Below are 18,116 nucleotides of genomic sequence, written 5' to 3'. Positions count from 1 at the left end.
CCTACCAAATTCATTTTGGTCAATTTCATGGCTGTACGATTTTAAAAATCATACATTTCATAATTTCAGTTATTTAAATCGGAAATGTCATGGTGGTGTAATTGTAGGGGTCCTGACCCAAAAAAGGAATGATGGAGGAGCCCAAGGTTACATTAGGGAGGGATTGTGGTATCACTACCCTTACTTCTATACTGCTGCTGGTGCTGGCACTGCCTTTAGAGCTGGTCAGCTGGAGAGCAGCAACTGTTGGGCAGGAACCCAGCTCTGAAGGCAGAGCTGCTGCCAGCAGCAGCATAGAAGTAAGCATGGCATGGTATGATATGGTATGGTATTGCCATCCTTACCTCTGTGCTGCTGCTTGCAGAACTGGGCCCTCAGTCAGCACCCGACACTCTCTGGCTTTCCAGCTCTGAAGGCAGCACAGAAGTAAACGTGGCAATATCGCAGTCCCTCTAAAATAGTTCTGTGGCCTCTCTGCCGCTCCCTTTCGGTTTAGAACCCCCAATTTCAGAGACACTGGTCTCCCCTGTGGAATCTACATAGTAGACAGTAAAAGCACACACAAAAATCACATTTCACAGGGACTGTCCATGTTTCATGGTCCATGACATGTTTTTCATGGCTGTGAATTTGGCAGAGTCCCTATCAATGAGGCAGGACAGTGCTCTGATCTTTATTTTACAGATGGAAAATTAAGCACAGAGAGGCTAAGTTGTCCAAGATCTGATAGAATGCCTGTGGCACAGCAGGGAATTGATTGCAGGGCTCCTGATTTCTTCCCTAATCACTGGGCCAACCTCATTCCTCATCCAAGGGAAAAAAAGGAAAAAAAGTCCACTATTTCCATAATCAAAAATACGAACATTTTATATTTATCTTTCTAGTAAATCGTCTACTGAACTTATTTCACTGATCAGACTGCAGGATTTTCAGGGATTCTGTATGAAGATTAATATCATTATTAAACATTTAAATTAAATCTCTGGTTCAGGCCCAGGCAAGCCCAGAAAATAGTAGAACTGGTCAAGAATTTTGGCTTGAAAAATAGATTTCCATTTTTTAACTTGCCTTGTAAGAGACCGTATAGTGTTTATGTGCTGGTGTAACTATGGAAAGGAAATCCAAGGGAGTGAATTTAGCAGCAGATCGGCAGCTCTATGGTATGTTTAGTCATTTGGTGTGGCTGATCATATCACACACACAACTATGCTTTATCAACTACACCCTTGTGTAAATGAATTATTCATAATGAAAGACTTAGATATAAACCCAAGTATGAGATCCATGGATTCTCTTCCCAGGCTTTCCCCTAAAAGGTGGGATTATGCATAAATAAAGGTGCTATAAAAATCAAACAAGTAGGGCTAGACTGTGAGTGACCCCTGCTTAACCAGGGACACATAACAAGTCCTCCTATGCCACTTGGTTGGTGCAATGACCACTCACAAAAGCAGTCTGTGTGCTTGGAGGACTGGGCAGGGCCATGGCTCTATACCAACATCAGGAGCAGGGCTGGGACACAGGGTGGGGGATGTTCTTCATCCTAATCTATGAAGTAGATTGCTTATTGCCTGTACACAAGGAACAGCCCTGGTGGAGACTGTGCTCTGCAAGATGCAATCTCTGGTGTGGCTCTGAGCCACCCTCTTTTCCAGATTGTGGTTACAAGCTACAGCCTATCCTACGGTGTGATCTCAGAAATAAACACACAGCAGCACACATTTGTCCAAGATGGGGGAAAACACCACCACCCTGAATGTTTGCCCCTCTCCCCTCCCTCCCCACCATTTCAGCTGCACCTACACTGAGAATTGCAGGGACTTGTCCCACCCTCAGTCTTGCGCTGCTGTAGTTCACACAGCACTAGCAATGGCGAGTGCTTTGCCAGTCCTTGAGGAATTCACAGTTTCCTTTACAGACTGAACTACTGGAACTGAGAATCTCAATTTTCATTAAAAAAAAAAAAAAAAAAGCTTCTGGTCCTCCTGGCTTAAGAGAAGAGCCTGAACATTTAACCAGGGCACCTTAAAGACGCAGGAAACAACTCATAAAAAGCCTCCAAACTATTCTTTTAATAGCTTATGATCATTTAAACCAACTGTATGATGTCAGGGAGCTTACTCATTATTTTTGAATGCTTGGGGTTAACAATATAGCTAGTGTAGACTGCCTGGCAAGCTGTCTAGAGTGGTTCATGACTGGGAGTGCCAGCCTCAGGGCAGACTGTTGCCGAGCATAAATCCCACATTGGTTGCATGTTCTAAACTTGGATTTCACCAACCAAGTGTGAACTCCTGCACTACAAACAACCAAAACATGGAGTCGTAGACAGTCCCCTTGTTTAGTCCAGTCTATCTTGCCTTTGTGATGGATAATCCCTTACACCAAAAATCACAACAACAGTCAAGTTACTTCTAGAGGCCCAGTCACTTACACTTGATCAATTGTACCTCAAATCTCTCACCAGCGTCAATGCTTGTAGCCAGTTCCATAGCACTAACTACAAGAAAAATAAATAAGAGTTTTTTACACGGTTAAAGCAGGTGCAGGTACACACACACACACACACACACACACACACACACGTGCGCGAACTATCACCACTGTAGGTTCCAACGGCTATATATGCAAGCTCTGTGTGTCCTTTAGGGCTAACTAAACTAAGATGCTTGGGAATCCCTTGCTAATGCTTAGGCTAAGGCTGCGTCTAGACTGCAGGCTTTTTTGCAAACACTCAGCATAACTTATACCATGGGTGTAAAGCTATAATAAGTGAGATCAAGATCTGCTGCATCCTATGAGCAGTACATCAAGTCTAAATACTAAATGCATTGGCATCAACATAACATCTGTTTTGATATTGCCAGCACACCAATGAGACAGACTGGTTTCCAGCTATGCATTTGCCAGTGTTCAGTGAGGTCCAGGGAGCTGGGCAAAGGCTGGCATACTGCCTATGGGCAGTTCTCCCAGAGTGCAGAGTCCTTGTGGATAACCCATCCACTTCAATGTCTGAACACTTTGGGGTTATTTTATAGGTCCCTATCAGGCAATAGGCTCTGTTTGGATGGACTGGTACATTTGCATGGAGTCCCACTCATTTCAGTCAGATTCTGCATGCATGTAAGGGTTCACCAAAGAAACCTTGTTACAGGGTAGAGACGTTAGCACCTTTCCATTGAAACACATGCAGTATAGAATCAATCAGAGAATCATAGAATCATAGGACTGAAAGGGACCTCGAGAGGTCATCGAGTCCAGCCCCCCGCCCTCAAGGCAGGACCAAGCTCCGTCTACACCATCCCTGACAGATGTCTGTCTAACCTGTTCTTAAATATCTCCAGAGAGGGAGATTCCACCACCTCCCTTGGCAATTTATTCCAATATTTGACCACCCTGACAGTTAGGAATTTTTTTCTAATGTCCAATCTAAACCTCCCTTGCTGCACTTTAAGCCCATTACTCCTTGTCCTGTCCTCAGAAACCAAGAGGAACAAATTTTCGCCTTCCTCCTTGTGACACCCTTTTAGATATTTGAAAACCGCTATCATGTCCCCCCTTAATCTTCTTTTTCCAAACTAAACAAGCCCAGTTCATGAAGCCTGGCTTCATAGGTCATGTTCTCTAGACCTTTAATCATTCTTGTCGCTCTTCTCTGTACCCTTTCCAATTTCTCCACATCTTTCTTGAAATGTGGCGCCCAGAACTGGACACAGTACTCCAGCTGAGGCCTAACTAGTGCAGAGTAGAGCGGCAGAATGACTTCATGAGTTTTGCTTACAATACACCAGTTGATACAACCTAGAATCATATTTGCTTTTTTTGCAGCAGCATCACACTGTTGACTCATATTCAACTTGTGGTCCACTATGACCCCTAGATCTCTTTTCGCCATGCTCCTTCCTAGACAGTCGCTTCTCATCTTGTATGTATAGAACTGATTGTTCCTTCCTAAGTGGAGCACTTTGCAGTTCTCTTTATTAAACTTCATCCTATTTACCTTAGACCATTTCTCTTACTTGCTAAGGTCATTTTGAATTATGTCCCTATCCTCCAAAGAAGTTGCAACCCCACCCAGTTTGGTATAAAGGTTTAAAAAACAAGAGTGACTTCTTACCCCATTGAAGTTAATGGGGGCTTTACCATTGACTTATAGGGGCCACAATTTCACCCCAAATCCTTTTCTTTAGCTGTTTTCTATGAGGCTGTTGTATCCTGAATACAAGGGTTTAAACTGGTAAACACAAATATTTCCCTATTTCAACCACTGTCAGTAGGTAATGTCACGTCAGATAGATGCCAGGGCTCAACTAAGACTTTATGAACAGGGTATTTACAACTACATAGTAAAGACAGTAATATAGACGCTGTGTCTCAGAGGAATCAACGTAACTGTTGAGCTACATATTGTTACCTTCAATGGGTTTCTGAGCATTAATAACAGTAAAAACACACTGGGATGTACATGATGTCCAGACTACAAAGTTTTTGTAGTCCCATAGATAGGAGCATACAGGAAATTGGCATTCTGAACGATGCATTACAATGAAACATTTCAGTAGTTAGCCTCTTCTATCTTTCTCCACTGTAGAATCTGACAGTCTGTTTAAAAAAGTAGTGCAAACCAGCAAGTACGCACTTGTGGACTGCAGAGCTTTAGCTACAGAGATCTGGGTAGCACTAATGCTACTGCTCTTTTATTTTATACGAGGCCTCCTGACTCTTCAGCATCTGTAACCACATGTAGTCCATTTGCTAGAGGAGAAACAGATGCTGCTGTTGGCATCTCTTCCAGTGTCAGAGGTACCAAACAACATATATTGGACACACACACACACACACACACACACACACACACACACACACACACACACACACACACACACACACACACACACACACACACACACACACACACACACACACACACACCAGTCTGCTAGTCCATTTGTTCAAGAACTTCTCCTAAACGGTAACAGCTAAGACCATTTGATTTGTTCAAGAACTTCTCCTAAACGGTAACAGCTAAGACCATTTGATAAGCAGTTTCCTTTTGTCCTAACTTAAAGCAAGGTCAGGGTTTCATTGTGGCAGAAAAAGGATGTGCCTGGAATTCCATTGTTTTCCATAACATGGAAAGGGAGGGGCTGATAGGAGAGATGTGATACTGCACAGTCAACACAGGGGGCAGCAAGCACAGAGGACAATTGTACTGCAGAGTGACCACTGCGGGCAGCCACCCCAGGAAGGGAATGGTCAGCTGGAGCCGGGGCTTGTCATCTTGCCATCGCCCTGACCCAAACCCTTTGCCCCAGTCCCTTGATCCCAACACTGGACCGGGGCAGTGGGGAAGTCCTAGTGGCTCTACTACCAGGGCTGGGCAGTGCAGCTCCAGGCCCCAAGGGCCCACAAGTGTTCCCCCTAACACCGCTGGACCTCCCAACATGGCCACACTAGAAGGCCTGAATGGCCTCCCTTCCCTGGCCTGTGCCTACCCGCTCTGCCCCTGGACTGTGTCTAGGGAGCACCACTGGAAAGCCTCCACGGCCCCCTCTTGCCACTGGGCTGGGGTCTGGAATCCACTATCAGAGGCCTCTGTGGTCCCTCCAGCCCTTCCCAATCCTGGGCTACCCCACCCACCCTGGGCCCCAACCCAATCCCAGGGCTGGTCCTTCACCCTTCCCCCCCCCCGGCCTCAGGCCACTCTCCTTCTGCAGTTCAGGGGAGCGCCAGTGGGAGTCCTGCACCGCCCCTGACAGACTCGGGCCACACTGGCTAAATCTTCTAATAACTGTTACGTTATCTTTGACATTCCTCCTGCTCCCGTTCATGCTCTTACCTCTGGAGTGCACACTGTAGTGTATGGCGGCATTCAGCTGATCCTAGAGTTGAGCTCCTTACTGCAAAAGAGACACATACTGAGAAAATACATTGCTGTGGAAAACCCTGAACAAGCCACACTGCACCAGTACACTAGTGAGACATCAGGCATATCCTCAATGGCCCTTAGGCATTACCTAGGCAAAACTCATTTGACTTCAGTGGGAGCTTAACAAGTAAAGTTGTGCACAGTTTAGATATATTTTACCTAAGTGACAATCAATATAGACTGCATTTATAACAGTCTGCACCTGTAATCACTTGGCCCCTATCACCATAAGTTATCAGAATAACCTTACACTCTTTAATATATTTATCCTCACAACATTCCTAAGTGATAAGGATGTACTATTTTCCTGATGTTTGGAGGCTGGAACCTGAGGGCCTGACTTGCTCAAGATCACATGCAGAGTTCATGGCAGATTTCATGGTAGGGGCTTGTATCTAGGTCTCAGAAGTCCCACCTTAGGCTATGTCTACACTGCAGAGTTATTTCAGAAAACCTCCAGTATAATGGGCTCGCTATTCTGACGTCCCTGTAAATTGCATTCCACGAGGGTTAAGGGACATTTCAGAATAGCGCCTTATTTTGAAATTGCCTCATAATAAGCTACGCAATTTGCATAGTGCAAATTGGTTCGTTTATTTTGAGGTAAGGGTGCTGTGTAGACCCTAAGAGACCTAGCCACCGCACTGTCTTTTAACTTCATCTAAACTATATATCATCCCACAATGCTTTAATAAATTGTCTACGGGACTTCTTTCAAGCACCACCAAAATGCAACTCTCTGCAAAGGAATATGGCAAGTTTTTAAGGGAATGATCCCGAACAGCCCACAGCAAAAATACACAGCGAGGACGCAAATAAAAAAACGTGAATATAATTCAAGGGCTGAAGGAATTTATAAAAGCAAAATGTAGTCATCAAAATTGAATAGAGACAGCACGGGCTGCCATGCTTATTCTTTTGAATCGCTGCGCCCCAAGCCAGTTGTGCCTTTTTCTGCTCTCTCTCCTAACACTTTTGGTAGGCCTGAGCTTGATAGTTTGGAGCCTTAATTCAGAATGGGAAGCTCTGAGCTCAAGTCCTTGCTCTAACATGGGCCTCCAAAGCTTACTGTGGACTAAATGTTATAAAGGTCACGTACCTATGGTTTTCCTGAAATGGACCTCTCTCATTTGCTGAGAAATTCCAAACACTTTCAAAACAAAACTGAATAATTTTTCTGATTTTTTTTGGGGGGGTGCTGTTTGCTTGTTGAACCAAAAGATCAATTATTCACCCATCTCTGCTTGTGGCCCAAATGAAAATGTTCTGGAAACTGCTGTGTTTATAACAGATCTTCATAATAAATCAATTCATTTACTTTGCAGTGAGCCAATTCCTGAAGGCCATGAGAGTTTTATTTGACAGTGCAAAGTATAACTACTTCAGGATTTTACTCTGTAATAGGTCCAGAGCGTCCTCACCATTCAAGCCAGACTGAGAACCAGTTCTTCTCTACCTTATACTGAATGTAGTAACTGATACATGTGCAAAAGGAGTTTCAAATGACTGTAAGATATAACCTAGTCAGAACAGACTGTGGTCTATGCAGTTTGCCCAGCTAAAAATGACTATGCAAGGTACAAGTATGGGTCTAACTGGTTTTTATGCCATTTTCACACACAGCTTTCCAACAGCATTACTTCGATGTACACAAAAATAAGATCAGCATCCATGTCTCTGGGATCTGCTGCCTTTCTTCAGTAATTTTTATGAAGATGAAAAAAAAGTCACAGAACACAACCTGGCTCCCTGTCTAGAGTTTCATTCCACACAACCAAAAAATGGGAAATTCAGTCCAAAACACTGGAAAATTACCCAGGCAGCTGTTGGAATGAATCCTTCCCATTAACTTCTTAGCTCGTCTCTTTCACATTCCAGTTTTCCTCTCAGGGAAAAGTTAGTGAGTTATGTAACCTCCTAGGGTGTGTCTAAACTACATGGCTCCGTCGATGGAGCCATGTAGATTAGGCTGATCGGCAAAGGGAAATGAAGCTGCGATTTAAATAATCGCAGCTTCATTTAAATTTAAATGGCTGCTGCGCTGAGCCAACAAACAGCTGATCAGCTGTTTGTCAGCTCAGCGCGCTAGTCTGGACGCTCCCGCGCCGACCTGAAAGCCCTTTATCGACCTCCCCGTTATGCCCCGTAGGATGAGGTTTACCGGGGAAGTCGATAAAAGGCTTTCATGTCGACAGGGGAGCGTCCAGACTAGAGCGCTGAGCCGACAAACAGCTGATCAGCTGTTTGTCGGCTCAGCGCGGCAGCCATTTAAATTTAAATGAAGCCGCGATTATTTAAATTGCGGCTTTATTTCCCTTTGCCGAACAAACAAATCTACATGGCTCCGTCCACCGAGCCATGTAGTCTAGACGTACCCCTAGTGTGTTAATTGACAGTGGAAACAAGGGCCACTTGACAAGAATACCCTTAAGTCCTGTCCTGATAGCCTTGGATACATCCCTTTTTGTGTGCATGGGCCTCCTTGTGTATATGATCCACCTACTATGGTCCTTTATCATCCTCATTGTGCTGGCTGCCCAGACACAGGGCAGGACTTGGTCTTGGTGCTTCATTATCCTCTTACCTACAATGGTTCAGTCAGATTTTTAACACTATCAAACTCCACAACAATGTTCTGCATTGTTTTGCTTATCAACATGAATCATTTAGCAATATGGATCATATATCTCCTCTGAAGGGAGATAAAAATCTAGAAAAAGAAAGGAAAAAGAAAAAGACAGAAATAAAACGTAAGTAGGAAAATAAGAGACCTGCTTATGTAAATATTTTGCTGTTCTACAAGGGAGGTAAGCACCATTATGGCAGGTTTAGAGATATGATAAGGGACACAGAGAGAGGTAGGATCGCTTGTCCTCACACAGCCAGTCCACAGTGCAGCCCAGGGCTACATCTACACTGCAGAGCTATTTCAGGATACCACAATATAATGGATATCAAAATATAATGGGCTCACTATGCCAACGTCCCTATAAACCTTATTGCATGAGGGTTAAGGAACATGGTGGAATAGCGGTTTATTTCAAAATTTGGTGCTGTGTAGACAGTGCCAAATTCTGAAATAAGTTATTTTGAAATTAACACAAAATAAGCTACGCAATTTGCTTATTTCCACATCTACACTGCAACACTATTCCGAAATAACTTAGTCCGTGGCTACACAGCAGGTGGTTATTTCAAAATAGTGTCAAAATACTGTCAAGCTGGAGGACTTCTTACTCCGACTCCTGTAACCTTCATTGTATGAGAAATAAGGGAAATCAGAGGAAGTGTGCTCTATTTCAAAATAAGATGAGCAATTGACGTAGCTCAATTTGCATAGCTTATTTTGAGTTAAGCTGTGCTGTGTAGATGCACCCACAGCTACCTCCAATGGAAAAGAAATATTATTCTGCCCATGGCAATCTCCCTACCACCTCTGCCCTCACTTAAAAGACAAATATACTGTATTCTATCACCTCTCCCGTTCTGAAGAGAAGCAGCAAGTTGAATCAATCATACATTACTTACAAGAATCTCTTGACTCCTGTGCATTGATGTAGTGCCAGAAATGTGGTATTTGTCAAACTTCTGTGGCTTAGTGTCACAGTCCTGGTCCAAGAAGAGTCTCAGAAGAGTCCAGGCACTATCTCTGGCTTGGGATCTCTGAATACACTTTTGGGGTGCAGATTCTCTTTCTAGCACCCCCTTTGGAGAACCCATCAGTCTGAGTGCCTGGGCTCTGTGACCTGTGCTGGTACCTCAGCTGCTTACACACGTCTTTTTCCACAGCTCCAACCATGAGGATTCTCTAGTTTACGGTGTAGTTCTCCAGGGAAACTGAATAGCTGCACCTGAGAGACATAGACCTTGCAATTATTTCCAGCACAATTACTCCTTACTCTAGAGAGCACCAGAGAGAAAGCTCTAGAGAAAAAAAAAACTTGTATGCCATTCACTGCATCGCTTCCTGCAGCACTCTTTGGGATCTGAGCCAGTGTCCTTTCAGTCATCCAGGATCTTCCTCCCTCAACTCATGGCTTCCTTTCGGATCATGGAGCGAGACAGCCCATCTTTCCATTATCTCTCAAATGACCAATAAGAGACCCTTCCTTTTACAACTTCCAGACTTCTCTCTCAGGTGACTCCCTGGTCAGCCATCACTGAGTCCCCCACCAGGTGAATTCTTTGCCTGATTAGCAGCTCACTTAATAGAACCACTTTTCTTGGTGTAGCCACTGTCTTTGGCATACCCACTGTATTGCCCAGGTAGACCTATTCAAATGACAAGTCTTGATAGTCCTCTCACCCAACCCAGACACAGTAGTGAACAGATCACCTATTACTCTCAGCGAGTGTTTCCGGAAAGAAGATAATCCCCTGAGGTGAGGTAACAGGCAACACAAGATTAAACTGAGTCACATGTAATATTTCATAAAAACACTGCAAAAATCTCCCACATTCTCCACACCTAGAAATAATAAATTGCTTATATCACATTTTCTTTCCATTAGATTAATACGGTGATTGACAGAGAAGGAAAACTGATAGAATATTGACTAATTCAAGGGTAGGTATGAGTGACTCATGAGAAAAAACAGGAGGGCTATCTTTGCCACATAAAACTCCCACTAAGATTAATATCCAAACCATCATTCCACCTTCTTGATAGTGTATCTGGACTGAACATGGGCTACCCCAAAATAAATACTCAGGTGGAGCTTGAATATAAAATAACCCTCCCAAGATAAACATTTCCTGAAATGACCGAACAAACATATGGGTATAAAATTAGCTTTTCTACAGATCTTCCCTCTATCCTAATTGTTTTAACCAACCTGCAGGTTCAAGACTGAGGACTGCAAGCAAGAATGGAACAAAAGAGGTTCTGGTTACTGGCAATTGTCCTTATTTTAGGGCTCAGCAGCCTGGCTAATGGATACACACAACTATGTAAGTGTATTTGCTTAATTTTTCTTATGTTGATAATAAGCAAGGTTAATTCAACCAAACAATACATCCAAGGGAAGTCTGGGAAAAAAAATTAATTGTGTCTGAAGAGTTCTGTTAAACCAAAATGCTCTTTCTTGGTGATTGTATCCTTTTACTCACCATTATTATCAGTAATAATTATTATTTCTTGAACAGCATTTGGCCCAAAAGCTTACAATCAAGTTAGCTTCAATTTTTTGTTGCATGCTGTAAAATCTGTCTTCTCTGCCTATTACCGAGTACAGTATGTAATACCACACTAAGTGAAATGAAATAAAATTTAGGATTATTTTAGTATTTCTAACGCTACCATTTTATATAAAATCTGCTTTACTGCAGTTAGCAGGGTTATCACAGAATGGGATCTTAATGCTTCTACAATGCCTGGCAATGGAATGCAAAATTTCTTATTACAAATTCAGCTTATTAGTAACAACCAAATGTGAGAACCACAAATTAAGACATTCTTATTATTTTCATATACAGAACAGCTAACCAATGCATTTTAAAAATAATGCCCATATGTTAATTAGCTCATGTGGTTTCCTTTGCCCCATTGGTAGCCATATCACTGTGTTAAGTTTAAAAGATATTAGCCTTTATCCCACAAACACTCACACACACGAGTGACTTTAGAGTGCTACAAGGTCTCACTAATTACACACCTATGTCTGCAGGATTGGGGCTGGTGTTTAAAAAAATGAAACACACTATGCAGGTTTTTAATAGCTTTAAAAAAATCAGTGCCAATTCCATTGGGCTTTAGACTGCTCTCGCTTGCACCCATCATTTTTGTATAAGTGATTGAAGGTCTTAATGTTTTTCAGGAAAAAAATGTTAATGACAAACTATCCCAGTCAGACATGGCAATACCTTAACAGCAATGAATTCTCTTCTCTAAAAAGAGCAAGACTTTGTGGTGATGAACAGATGAGGCTCTTATGTAGACAGCAATCGGAGTTTGAAATCCAAAATGGCCATTAGTCCTAAATTGAACTTCTTCAGTTATGATATGATTCTGTAACAAAGACTTTTGTCTCTATTATAAAGCTTGGTCTACAGAAGACCAGGCAGGTTGTCTTAAGGAATGCAACACCAGCTATGCAGAATGCATAGCTGGAATTGGCTGACCTTAAGACAAGCAGTAGCGGCATCCACACCCACACAGTGGGAGACTGATGGGAGCCTTACTCCTTGCAGAATGAGAAGTATTGGATGCCGATGGGAGCTGCCTTCAGCCTTGGATTTACAGGTCTACATTAGACCTGCTAAACTGAATGCTAGAAGATTGACCTCCAAAGGGTTGATCGTCTTGCTAGTGTAGACATGCCTAACTGAATACACAATGCTTGTTACTGTAAATTGGAACTATAAAGTAAGAGTAATGCTACTTTATAGTAGCATTAAAACAAATCTGACCCAGGACAACTTGTCAACGGATCATGGAATTCTGAAGCAATGGGAGAAAATTGTAGCTGAGATGCAGAAACAACAGAAGTGAAGTGGGTGGTGGGTGATACATAGTAAGCATGAATGGAAAGTGAAAACTAATATAATTTGGGGAAAAATAATTAAAAATTGTGTGACAAATTGGCATGTTAATGTACTTACTTGCAATGAACCATGTTGGTAAACACTGTACAATTAAAAGCACTGGAAAAATCTCACATCAATGGCACTATTTGAATTAGTAAGGCCTGCTGCATGAGTGAGATTTGTCAGCATTAAGTCCCACAGTTGCAATTCATTTGGATCCTGATGGATCAAAGCTCTAAAGCACATGGTTACCTTTACGGACATAGACCCCTCGACTTCAGTGGAAGCACATATGAGCTTAAAGATGCTTGGATGAATCTGAGCCTCTAGAAGCTAAAAGCAGATCAAAGAAATTTTTGTCAAAAGCCACAAGCCAGAAAACAAATCAAAAGAACACAAAATTATATAGTTGTTGGTTTGGTTTAAAAAAAAATCTCAGTTTTAAAATCAATGTAATGAGTTTCTGGGACCTAACTCTCAATTTTTGAACACTCAAGGTTGGCAATACTGAAATTGTAAGTCATCTTCTCTGAACAGTATTCTCACAGGAGGAATAACAGCTGAAACAGTAACATTTACAAAGAATTAAAAGTTTGTGACAGGGCTCATTTTCTTACATCTGACACCACCATTGTTATCGAATGGATGGGAGATTGTAGCCAAGGTATTGTTTGTTCCAGCAATTTAGTTATAAAGAAAATATATTTATAGAAGCATTTGATATCAGTCTCCGACCTATTACCATGACAAGGTACATTTTATGCATATTAAAACTAAGGGACATATTTTGCCCTTGGATGCATCAGTACTGAAATCAACGTGAGCTTCAGCATCCTATGTTTTGTTAGGCTGGGTAAGGATCTAAGAATTATAAACCCTCATGTTTCTTATTTCATAAACCAATCTCTAACAAAGAGGTTTGAAAGGAACTTCCTCTTTAGGCAGAGAATTTCAGAATTACTTGTTCTAGGGTCTTTGCACCTTCTTCTGGAGCACCTGATCCTGGTCAATATCAGAGATGAGATGCTGCTCTAGATCAGTGCTTCTCAAAGTGGGCCACAGGCCTGCTTTGGTAAAGCTGCTAGTAGGCCCGCACTGCTGTTTACCTAAAGGGTCTAGAGCCTTGCACTCTCTTTGGCTGGAGATGATGAATCAGAGCCAATGGGAGCTGCAAGACACTATGGTTATGGACTCTTTAGGTAAAAAAAGCAGCGCAGGCCCGCTAGTTGACCATGGCCCACTTTGAGAAGCACTGTTCTAGGTGGACTTCTGGTGTGATGTGGCAGGATCATTCCTCCGTTCCTGTGCCCACACTGAAGTGTACAATGTGAAGACTACAGGGCAGAGTGGCCCTAAATCATTAAATGAAACTCAGACACTCAGTTAACACAGACTTTGTTTTAAACAGTGCAGGAACAATGTGCGCTGCAGCCATTCGCCAGAGTGAACTGTGGCTATCCATATATCAGTGCTGAGGAATGCAACAATAGAGGATGCTGCTTTGATAACAGTATCCCTGATGTCATCTGGTGCTTCTTTCCTGGGCCAACGAATGAAGGTAATAGAGCCAGCGGTCTGTTTTTCCCAGTTCCCAAATACACAGAAAACAACACTGTAGTATAGATTTGCTCAGTGTGATTAACCTAAACCAATAGATGAAGGGAGAAAATCTTCTATAAAAAAAATTACATTTCTGGGCTGGGATTAATATGAGAGCCTCTAGGAAGCACAGAACACATGGAACTAGCCAGGGGCAGAGGAGGCCAAAACCTTTAATATACTTTGGGGTACCTTCCTAATTCTGGGAACCTTCCAATTCTAGGCTAGTCAGTGGCCAAAACTTGGCAGTACATGAGTGAGAGAAAGGATGGGAAAAAAAAAAATCAGTGTAGGGGAAAGGCAAGGACATGGAGAGTGAAATAGGAGAGTATCCACCTACATATTCATTTCTTAATATATTTGATTATTTTTACATACATAATAAGCACCATCTGATATACCCAAGACTGCACATTTCTGGAGTTCACATAGGGTTTGTGTCTTGTAAATGAATATTGATGGGGAAACATGGAACTAGTGGTGTCCCTCTGTAAAACTTTAAAATTGAGCAAAATTTGGAATTTTGGTCCTATGGGAAATCTGACATTTCCACATTTGTGCTCATCCCACAAAAGGGTGAAGAATGGACATTTCTATTTATTCATTTATTTTTGCATAATGTAAATTCTAAAAAAAATATCTGATTCAGGATTGTTGAAATGATTGAAATGTAGTGTTTTGACATTCCCAAAATGGAAATGCTTCAATTTACTGAACTGAACCCAAACATTCAACATGAATCTGTATTTTCCCATTGTGGCTCCTTGCCTCTTGGGAGCTATAGGTCAGGTTCTTGATGCCCCTATCCTTCCTTATGAGCCAAGCTTCCTGGACAGACTACATCTCACATACACTCAGAGTCATGTTACTCCCAGGATGCATCATGCAGCTTGATCAGAGGGCAATCCACATTGCACTGTGAGAGATGTAGTATTCCAGAGAGCCTGGTCAAAGGAGATAATGGGGATCCCAGCCACATAGCTCCCAAAAGGTAACGAACTGATAGGGAAATGCAGCTTAAATATTTCATTGAACTGATTCAAAGCAAAATGTTTTGGATCAGTTCAACAGAACAAAATATGCCGAGTCTCGGTTTATCTGACCCAAATTGAAATATTTCATTGCAGTTTTTGCTGGAAAATAATTTGGGGACGGAGGGGGAAAAATTCAAGTTTTCCTATGGAATTTAAGATTTCACTAAACTCATTTTCCACAAGAAAATCATTCCCAACCAACTGAAATAAACACTCTGAAAATTAGCTAGCACGGTCTCTGACATGGAATGGATATATTTTGTGTTGGAAGCAGATATCAATGATGTTGTTTTGTTTTGTTTTTATTTCAGAATGTGTCCTCTAGAATGAATCTGGCTCCCTCCACTGAAATTCCTTAAGCAGGACAAGAACAGAAAGCTTGCCCATCTTACACTATGATCTCCATTAATTGCCAAGCCATTTTTGACAAATGTACTTTTACTTTTCAGTGAGATGGCTCTCCACTGTTGCCCACAAATGTTTCAATACTTTACTATACCAAAAGCATGTCTTAAAAAATAAAAGCAGCAAATTAAACACTTTATAGCAGTTTCCAATTCTTCCACAATTACTTTGGAGCTAGATTCTGGTTTGTGAAAGGGAGAAAAAAGAATTATGAATCCCCCCAACATCCCCACAGGGACACTTGGATATAGGTTTTTGTGAGCAGGTATGTGGGAAAGTAATTGATATGGACAGATGCTTTACTTACAGTAAAGCAGGAAGAATAACAGCTAATTCGATTTAGGGCTTTAATTTGGAATCCCATTTCACTGCCGCGTGTAGATGCGGGCAGTTAATTAATGTCTTTGTTTAGACCTAGGTGAATTCGACACTTTTCACCTAGGTCTAAACAAAGACATTGTCTTACCCATTACAAAGATAGCTTCCCCAATTATTACCTCTAATATCATTAGCTCACAGACATTTACCTCCCCCCCATCCCGCTTCTGTTCTGAAATGTGATTTGTCCTTTTCATATGTGTTCATTTTTTTGATTGTATCCTTTGGTATATATGGTCATGCCAATTTTCTTCCACTATTTGATCTGAGGAAGTGGGTCTGGCCCACGAAAGCTCATCACCTATTAAACCATCTTGTTAGTCTTGAAAGTGCTACATAGTCCTGTTTTTTGCTTCATATATTTCCTGTGTAATTCATAATCCTGGGATATGAGAGTATGCGTTTTCTCCAGATTTCTATTCACAAATTTTTCTTTGGGTAAGAAAGCCCCTGGCATATGTTGGGCTTGATTTGGAAAAGGAGCCAGCAACAGTAGACTTCCGATAATCTGGAACCTATGGGACCTAGGTGGTGCCGGATTATCAAATATGCCGGACTATCAGGAGGTGCTATAAGCTGGTTATATATATATACATACACTGTATACATTATATACAGTGTATATAAAATGTTCTTAACCCTTTTTATTGTACATACTGTATACAGTATACTGTAATGTTTTAGGTTTTTTAAGCCTTTTTTACCCTTTTTGCTCAGTTCTGCTGATGTTACCTTCTGACTCATTTTTTGCCAAAGCTCACTCACTAGGCTCTTGCCATTTTGATGCCGGACTATCAGGAGTGCCGGACTATTGGATGCCGGACTTTTGGAGTTTTACTGTAATTTGCACATACAGGAGAGCATGAGCAAATTGACTGTGTGTGTATGTGGCCAATGAGATACATCATGTCCACTTGTGCACACAGATACCTGCTTTATGGGCCCTGCCACAGTAAATACACACACAAATCAGCCATGCAATAGTAATTGGTTTTTGCACATGTAATTGCACATCTGATCTTTTGATAACCAGGCCTTTCCTTTAAAAAGAAACATTCACATTGACAAGTGATTTTAAGCCAGTTATGTCTCTTCTACAAGCATATGCACCATCATGACTCCATGGGCTTGTCTACACTGTGGGGGCTATGGCAGCATTGCCATGGCATTGTAGCTATGAAGTCATAACCCAATAATGTTGATGGATCCTACAGTGATGGAAATGGATTTTCCATCCCTGTAGGAAAACTACCTCCCAAAGACACGGTAGCTACATTAATGGAAGAATTCTTCCATTGGTATGGCTGCTACTACCTTGGGGGGTCAGGACAGCACCCTGAGTATTGTAGCTATGTCAAAATAGAACAGGTCTAAGACTCTTGGTTGCCACCGGTGTCTTTGAAGAGCTTATTTTTTCCTCTCCAGACAAAGTTTGAGAGTATAAACATTCTAAATGTCAAGGATATTAGGAAACAATCACCTAATCATCAAAAGTTTGTCCAATGAAATGGTTAAATACTAGGCTGTATTCAAATGGTGTTCCTTCAAGAGGCATTTTTTAGAAGTCATGCATCCATCTAGCACCTTGCCTACCAATGAATACCAAAGCACTTTGCAAACTTAAACTGAGATACAAACTGTAAGCTTAATCCTGCTGAAGCCCTTGCTTCTGGGAGTAGGCTTTACTCAACCAAGTAGGCACATAGACTTCAATAGGACTAGGAATTCAGGTTGATGGGGAGTTATAAATATTTATCCCAGGACTGAATTTGGTTCAGAGAGAGGTTAAGAGATTTGTTCAAAACCATACAGCAAGCCAATGATAAAGGGGCCAAATTTGGATCTCATTGAAAATCTGGAGTAAAGACATTGGAGCATGATAAGTCTAAATCCAGAAGGAATAGTTGTGAACGATATAAGCTTGCAGAACCAAGGGAATACTGCTAACATTGTTAATTCATTTCTAGCTGTGCCCTAAGTGTCCACTCTAGAGATACAGCAGAGGTCAGAAAACAGAGCTGTAGGGCAACAGAAGGAGATTCAACTGAACAGTAAAATGGTCAGATTGGAATTGGCAACATCCTCAATAAAGGTTTTAAGATCTTTGCATTATACAAAATACCAACCCCACAAGCTAGGCACAATCAGTTAGTTTGATTCTTGTAGGCATTAGGGTAGAGAATGTTGGTCCACAGGAGAGACTTGAATGGGAAGGAAGTGACAGTGTGGATAGGTCAGGAAGGACA

The 18,116-nt window shown here is 41.8% G+C and overlaps 1 protein-coding gene across 1 annotated transcript in view; it reads left to right on the top strand.

Annotated features, from left to right (window-relative positions):
- The window catches only part of LOC102459799 (uncharacterized), a 44,901-nt gene that overhangs the window by 20,281 nt on the left and 6,504 nt on the right, over positions 1–18,116 (top strand). Inside the window, exons 4-5 of the mRNA XM_075906725.1 lie at positions 10,784–10,879; positions 13,863–14,012. Coding sequence (XP_075762840.1) covers positions 10,784–10,879; positions 13,863–14,012 — 246 coding nt within the window. The remainder of the gene's footprint in view (positions 1–10,783; positions 10,880–13,862; positions 14,013–18,116) is intronic.

This window comes from Pelodiscus sinensis, chromosome 1 (genome assembly GCF_049634645.1).
Source record: "Pelodiscus sinensis isolate JC-2024 chromosome 1, ASM4963464v1, whole genome shotgun sequence".
In the NCBI taxonomy this organism is placed as follows: domain Eukaryota; kingdom Metazoa; phylum Chordata; order Testudines; family Trionychidae; genus Pelodiscus; species Pelodiscus sinensis.
This window is presented reverse-complemented; position numbering and strand designations above follow the sequence as displayed.